Source organism: Odocoileus virginianus, chromosome 1 (assembly GCF_023699985.2).
Source record: "Odocoileus virginianus isolate 20LAN1187 ecotype Illinois chromosome 1, Ovbor_1.2, whole genome shotgun sequence".
Classification (NCBI taxonomy): domain Eukaryota; kingdom Metazoa; phylum Chordata; class Mammalia; order Artiodactyla; family Cervidae; genus Odocoileus; species Odocoileus virginianus.
This window is the reverse complement of record NC_069674.1, coordinates 60,454,298-60,462,094: the sequence shown is the minus strand read 5'-3', so window position 1 is coordinate 60,462,094 and position 7,797 is coordinate 60,454,298. Positions and strand designations below refer to the sequence as shown.

Genomic DNA, 7,797 nt, shown 5'->3' with positions numbered 1-7,797 from the left:
TAGTTCCACAGAAATGAATTTGACATTTCAGTTACAAGTTGCAAACCAATGTATAGTTTTAAACACTTCTGAATTTCCTTGTTTTGCGAAAAAGTAGAATGTTTCACTAGAATGGAAATGCCCTCAAGTTATTTCCAGTACTGCTGTAGAATTGATTTTTCTAGTTTAAGAGAATGCCAAAGTTAGGTCGTGTATATATATATATATATGTGTATATATATACATATATATATATATATATAAACCAGAGAAAGCTTTACCTTGGTATGTCCAATAGAAATACAATATGCAAATTAACCCATATTATCTGTATGCTGATTGGCTTGAGTTCCCCCGAATGTCACAATCTCACCACCCAGCAATGAGGTATTTTACTGCTGTCTGGAGATCAAATTATTGCTGTACAGAAGATCTTTATTTTTTCTGTTTCATTAACAGATTATTATAAAGCAATGAGCATGCAGGAGGAGAAGCAGATCTTTTACCTTGGGAATTAATGAAAGCATTTCTGATCTTTTTTTTTGGAGATGGGGAATTGTTTAAAATCTTATACCACCCGCACAAATTCTTCTGAAATGGTAAAATAAGGAAATGCATGATTCCAGAGACATCCTTAAGCACCCAGGTGTCAGGCTATGTGCTGTCTTGTGATATCATCGGACCTTTTGAACGGGTGTAAGTTTCATGAATCGTTATATTCCTAGTATTTCTCTACCGTAAAAACAAAGGGGAGAAGGAAACTCATATACACACAACTGCTTTAACGTTACCAATCTATTGGTCAGTCGTACTTGCAAGAAAATGAAAGGCTGTTGCTTGGTGGGGTGGAATGCGAGGAATGGTCATTTAAAATTTGTGTAAGCCTGATTCTACAGTCATTTTCGTCAAGGTAGCATGGACATAAATCATTTTGCAGTTTTCCTCTGAACTTGGCTTCTCCCTACTTACCGCGCATCTGCGTGCACTGGAGAACAGATGACTAACAAAGAAAGGGCTACCCTAACCTGGTTTCCCTTCTTCCCCATTGACAAGAATTTTCCTGACTGAGCTTTTTTTCTTTTTAAAAAATTTCTTTTCTTTCTTCTTTCTTCTTTCTCTCCTCCTCCACCCCTTCGCTCCCCTCCCCACCCCCACCAGCCCCAGCCCCAGCCCCACCCCCCCAGCTAACCTGCAAATGCAGTCAGCTGGAGATATCTTTAAAGAAGAAAGCTAAAAGAAGCTGCCAATGCTTTGGACCACCCTAAGAGAGCATGGGAAAAAAATGTTTGGGGAAAGCGGGGTTTCAGGAAGCTGAGGTCTGGGCAGGCACCCCCAGCACCGGGATGCGCTGCCCTAAGCGAAGAGGGTGGGACTGAGGTCCTGAACTAGTCTTTCCAAATCCCCACGTCCAATGCAGGGAGGGAAAAGTTCAGAAGCAGCCACAGGGGACAAAAGCCCATTTTTACCAGTTCAACAGGACAGGACATTCAATAAACCCAGCCCGCTCTGGAAACGGGTCGGGGCTCCAGTTGGCTCCACAGAGGCAGAAGTAGCCCCTGCCGCCGCCCTCGCCACGGCTGCCGCCGCCGCCGCGGCCCCTGCGTTACTGGGGGAGACGGTGCCGCTGCGACAGGGGAGGACGCGGCTGGAGCTCAAGGAGGCTCCATCGCGCAGGCGCCGCCGAGCCCTGCCTGGATGCTCAGTCAAGGCACTAAGGCAAAAAAAAAAATCAGCAATTTATAGAAAGAAGAAGCTATAGTCTGTCGGGATATCCAACACCAACAGGTAGGAGGATATACTCTCGGTTAAGTTTGGGGGGAGGGGGCGCACAGTGCTGATGAAACTGCAGGTTCACCGGGAAGGAGCCCTCCTTGAGTTTTTTTGTGTGTGGGTTTTGTGTGTGTGTGTGTATTTTTACAATAAACTGCATAATGGAAGTACATTCAGACAATGCATCTTCAGTAGGGCTTACTGAGAGCTCCATTTCTGGAAAGCGTTGCAAGACTGAGGAATATCGGACTGCGAATCACCGGGAACAGTTCCCTTGCAGCACAGAAGCAATCTCTCTCCCCATCTTCGCGTATGTAATGCATGTCTCTCTCCCCCTCCCCCTCCTCCACCCCCCCATTATAAATCCAGGGGTGGCGGATTTCAGGTTTCATAATGTTGCATGATGCGATCGGTATTTACCCGGGGATGTACCGGTGAGGAAATTAAAATCATCCAACGCAGTTTTGCCTGGGCTTCTATCAGCATATTCCAGGCAAGTGAGAAGTGGCAAAGGAAACATGCTTCGTGGGAATAACAGAGGAAACCGATTTCCCTGGTGGGGTTCCCAAACACCTAGGAGACAATGTGCATTTTCGTTTTAAAATGAAGCTACTTGCGATTTGCAACGAAGATTGTCAGTGAAAATGGTAAAAGCTTAATTGCCCAAGAAATACAGGTTCATGTTAAATTCATTTGAAACCAGGCAGCCAAGGTTTACAAATGAAAGTGCATTATTCCTCTGGGTGTTTCCCTGACGAGTATTTACATTAACTATTTCTAATAATCATGTGGGTTTAAAAGAGAAAAGATTTGCCAGAAATGGGGGATGGGAAGGGAAGGGAAAGACAAAAGATTAAATCAAATCAAATCCTGGGACAAGTTCCTATTAATTTAGAAGTCTAATGTTGAAATTATGCTTTAAGATGAATCAACAAATATTCTTCTTATAATATGCAGCATGAAAAGTGGCTCTAGAGTTAAAAGATGTATTTTGCAAGGGTTCATTGGATCCATATCAGCAGAGAAGCTGCCGGGAAAACACTGACAGATACTAACAGACCCCTCAAATAAATGTGGGTAGTCTCCTGTCTCCTATTAGCGATCTTGTAGATTCCATTGCAACACCAATGATTAATTCCTAGACTGGCATATTTTATGCTTGGGGAACATTTTATTCCTTCTAGGTGCCCAATCAAATGTATGTTCTTTTAAATAGGGACATTTTAAAATTCATCTAGCTCAGAAAACTAAACAAGTCAATTCTCTGAAATCTCAAGCACAAATACTAAAGCAAATAGTATTATTCAAAATTTAAACTTTATTTGCTTCCCCATAAATGAACAGCTGTATATTAGCACTGCCTAACATCATTGCTTGTTAACTTAAAAACTGATAGCTTCTTGTTGCTGTTTTTTTTTTCCAGATATTCTGATGGCAAATCAAGTGAAAGAAAAGAGGAAGCATGACTGCAGATCGGATCCGTTCTCTTTGTGGATTACATTTTCAGTAAAATGTATGGATCTATCTTTTCCTTGTTCTTATATCTAGATCATGAGACTTGACTGAGGCTGTATCTTTATCCTCCATCCATCTATGGCGAACTATAGCCATGCAGCTGACAACATTTTGCAAAATCTCTCTCCTCTAACAGCCTTTCTGAAACTGACTTCCTTGGGTTTCATAATAGGAGTCAGCGTGGTGGGCAACCTTCTGATCTCCATTTTGCTCGTGAAAGATAAGACCTTGCATAGAGCACCTTACTACTTCCTGTTGGATCTTTGCTGTTCAGATATCCTCAGATCTGCAATTTGTTTCCCATTTGTATTCAACTCTGTCAAAAATGGCTCTACGTGGACTTACGGGACCCTGACTTGCAAAGTGATTGCCTTTCTGGGGGTTTTGTCCTGCTTTCACACTGCTTTCATGCTCTTCTGTATCAGTGTCACCAGATACTTAGCTATCGCCCATCATCGCTTCTATACAAAGAGGCTGACCTTTTGGACGTGTCTGGCTGTGATCTGCATGGTGTGGACTCTGTCTGTGGCCATGGCATTCCCCCCAGTTTTAGATGTGGGCACTTACTCATTCATTAGGGAAGAAGATCAATGTACCTTCCAACACCGCTCCTTCAGGGCTAATGATTCCTTAGGATTTATGCTGCTCCTTGCCCTCATCCTCCTAGCTACACAGCTTGTCTACCTCAAGCTGATATTTTTTGTCCACGACCGAAGGAAAATGAAGCCAGTCCAGTTTGTAGCAGCAGTCAGCCAGAACTGGACTTTTCATGGTCCTGGAGCCAGTGGCCAGGCAGCTGCCAATTGGCTAGCAGGATTTGGAAGGGGTCCCACACCACCCACCTTGCTGGGCATCAGGCAAAATGCAAACACCACGAGCAGAAGAAGGCTATTGGTATTAGATGAATTCAAAATGGAGAAAAGAATCAGCAGAATGTTCTATATAATGACTTTTCTCTTCTTAACCTTGTGGGGCCCCTACCTGGTGGCCTGTTATTGGAGAGTTTTTGCAAGAGGGCCTGTAGTACCAGGGGGATTTCTAACAGCTGCTGTCTGGATGAGTTTTGCCCAAGCAGGAATCAATCCTTTTGTCTGCATTTTCTCCAACAGGGAGCTGAGGCGCTGTTTCAGCACAACCCTTCTTTACTGCAGAAAATCCAGGTTACCAAGGGAACCTTACTGTGTTATATGAAGGAGCATCTGTAAATCTTTAGCCTTGTAAAACACTAACCTTCTCTGCTAAGCAATTGTGGCCTGTAGCCATTTCTTGAGAAGAAAATCAAGAATGGGATCAGCAGTTATAAGGATTTGGGCAACATTCTGCAGTCTTTGCAATAGTTCACCTATAATCCTATTTTAAATCTCAGAGTGATCCTGCTGACTGCCGGCGAAGGTTTGTAATTAAGAAAGGACTGAACCACTGCCCTAAGTTTCTTTATGTGGTTGAAAACTAGATAATGAAAGTAGCAGGTGCTAAGTATCAGTGCTAAATGCTGTGTATATGACTACTTACAAAAAAACATCAAAAAAAACCCAATTAGCATTGGACATCTTAATAAATTAAGTTGACATGAGGTAAATGTGTTGATAAAAAACTAATTTTAGAAGTTTGAAGACTTTAAAACATTTCATACTATTATTGTTTTGCAAGGACTAAAATATTTGGGGACTTGAAGTACTGTAATTCACTAAAGACATGCCATGAATTAATTGGATTATCACTTTTAAAAAATCGCCTTGTAAGTTTTGGGGAGCATTCCAAAGCAGTATATTGGTTCCAATTATAGTTTACTTTTTTGTATTAATACATTACTATTTCTAAATACCGCTTTCCTTATCTACTAGTGAAATTGCTAGCATCGAACTGTATTATGTGGTTTTTGTTGATTTGGTATAAAGTTTTTTCTAATTCATCTATATTTTATGAATACTAGATATTGGTCTGGGAGGCAACATTAATGGTACCAACCAGTCACAATTGAACAGTTCTAATAATGCAGAATAAACACATGTTGCCTTAAAGGGTTATCTAGTATCTTTCATCTTGTTTAGTATTGGAGCAAATTGGAGTCAAGGGAAACTGAATCAGTAACTGGTCATGGTCGTGCATCTGGAAGTGCATGGACGATCATTTAACACTCTTATTCCTTTTTCCTCACATGATTTGAAAATTAAGGTGCACATCACTGGGATAATGAAATTTTCTTCTGAGGTGTGCTACCCATTCTAGTGTGTTCTAAGAAGCAGGCAGTTGATGTGTGTTTATATTTTAAGTCGGCTGTTAAGGGGAGATCACAGCCTTAGTATGACATCTTGCACAATTTGTGAAGCATTTATCCTACCGAAGGCACAGTCTTGTTTATACTTTCTGCACATTCAGTGTATTGGTCGTTTAAATTATTTCAGTTTTAACTTGTGAAAGCTTATAATATAATTTCTGGTATTTTAGAAATACATTAGAGTCTGTGAGTCTCATTCTTTAAGATACAGATGTGTGAATTTCAATATAAAGTTGCATTTGCCAAAATTTACTTGTGTAGCCTGTTACTTTTCTTGAAATAAATTTTACATTTTTGGCACTTAATTTTTCTTACCAGGGAGGCAAGCACAAACTAGCAAGACTAGCTTTATTATAGTTTTGTTTTTTTTTTTTTATTTTTGTAGCTACTTTATATTGTGGAACTAGAAATGCATGAATGAAAGGGAGTATAAAGCTGACAAATAATAATGTCTGCAAAAGCATTATTTGGTAGCTTATCATACTTATTTATTCTTACAAGCCAGAATATTTAAAGATGTAAACCTGCTTAGCTGGTTGGTTCAGAATTTTAATATAGACATCACATTTTAATTTGGGCCATGGTGGAAATCTTGGATTCTAAATATATAACTTGTAAAAAGAATGGTTTATAATTACATTATGACAAAAACAGAAAAGTTGTTATTGCTTTTGTTTGTTTGGGGTTTTTATTTTTTATTTTTTTTACTGGTACCTGAAAAATAAGATTAGGAAACTAGTGGAACAGAATTATTTATTGCTACAGTGTTTCTGTAAAGAACATCAATATAAATATAAGTAAGGAAAAAGAAATCATTGAAATATCTCAATGATATATGCAGTTTAGCTCATATAAGGGCAACTCAAGCCATGATTTAATAAGCACTTGGTTTGAACTCATTTTTACTTTATACTGGACCTGAGACAAAATTTAATATACAACAATGGATTGAATCTAGCAATAAAGACCCCTTTTTAGTACTAAAATTATCATCTAAAATACAATAAAGGAAATGTTATTGAAAGATATTCTGATAACATTATGTTTCCAGTTCAAAAGTTTACAGTGGAGACATAATTACCACAAGTATATTTATAAAAAACTTTGCTGAGAGGTTCAAATATCACCAGCAATCAGGAGAAAACTCAGCAATGATTTTGAGGCCAGAGAGACCAGGTTTTCTGAACACTGGCCTCTATTACATGCGAAAAAAATCTGAGGCATGGATTAAGAATAGGAAACTGGGGAGTCGACAACAACAACCAAGTGGGGTTGCCTGATTCTACCTAGCTATCTGGAATAACACATTCCAACAGCTTAGGTAAGTGATCAGCTCCAGTGATCAGTGAATAATGCTGAATTGTAGTGACCCTCATTTAAGCTTACTCTTGACTAGCTTGGTATTTCAGGTCAAGGGGCAAGCAGTGGGTGAGATACATCCCCAGTTAATCATGTTATTTATAAGTCAATGAGTAATGGTAGCAATCATATAAAATAAAAGTCTGCTTCAGTGTCTTAATGACCAAATCACATTATCTATTTTGGTACTCATTCCAATATTCAATATTTTGAAACAGTTGTAACTAATTCAATTTGGAAATATTACTAATCTTCAACCCATAAAAATACATCCCCACTGGGGAGTTCAACTTCCTTGTGAGAAAAACCTATTATCAATAATAATGTGTCCCTCTAGGACTAATTATATCTGAGTTGAACAGGCTTTAAATTGTTTTCCTTAATAGTGGTGATGTGTTTGCATGGATATGTCTACACAGCTCATCTGGTTCCTTTTGCACACAGTGGGTTTATTTGTGAGATACCCAGCCAGAGCTAGGCTTTCAGTTTATAACCGTGAAATCCTATGTAAATATTAACTGAGGCAGAAGGAGGTGAGTAACTTGTTCAGTTTCTCATAGTGGCTCCATTTAAATAATACAAAAGTGATCACAGTGACAGGTAGTAGCAACAAGTTACAAGTGTTACAATAGTAAATGTTTCTAAGATGGACTTGGTAATAATAACTGTAAATGGACTGTTTTCCATTTTTCCTTCAGTGCCTTATCACCTGTCTTTTCCAGTATTCCCTGGGGTCTTTTATACATCAACTCCCTCAACTCAGAGGGAAGCCTCCCTATTCTGCTCACATTTCATGTATATGAATCACTGTGCTGTGTTTTGGAACCCTGAGTTTCCAGTTATTAGTGCTATATACAAAGTAACAGCAAACCCTGAGTGTTAAAAGTTCTCCCATG

The 7,797-nt window shown here is 39.2% G+C and overlaps 1 protein-coding gene across 4 annotated transcripts; it reads left to right on the top strand.

Moving 5' to 3' along the window:
- The first annotated feature begins 374 nt into the window (after positions 1-374).
- GPR85 (G protein-coupled receptor 85) lies at positions 375-5,794 on the top strand. 4 transcript variants are annotated; one of them, XM_070468545.1, is made up of 4 exons: positions 375-675; positions 1,449-1,764; positions 1,942-2,059; positions 3,173-5,794. In XM_070468545.1, the coding sequence occupies exon 4, from the start codon at positions 3,343-3,345 to the stop codon at positions 4,453-4,455; it is 1,113 nt and encodes a 370-aa protein (XP_070324646.1). In that variant the 5' UTR covers positions 375-675; positions 1,449-1,764; positions 1,942-2,059; positions 3,173-3,342; the 3' UTR covers positions 4,456-5,794. The 4 variants fall into 4 exon arrangements, with proteins under 4 accessions (XP_070324646.1, XP_020746229.1, XP_020746228.1 ...); XM_020890570.2 differs by having other exon boundaries at positions 375-1,764; positions 1,945-2,059; XM_020890569.2 differs by having other exon boundaries at positions 375-1,764.
- Positions 5,795-7,797: the final 2,003 nt, after the last annotated feature.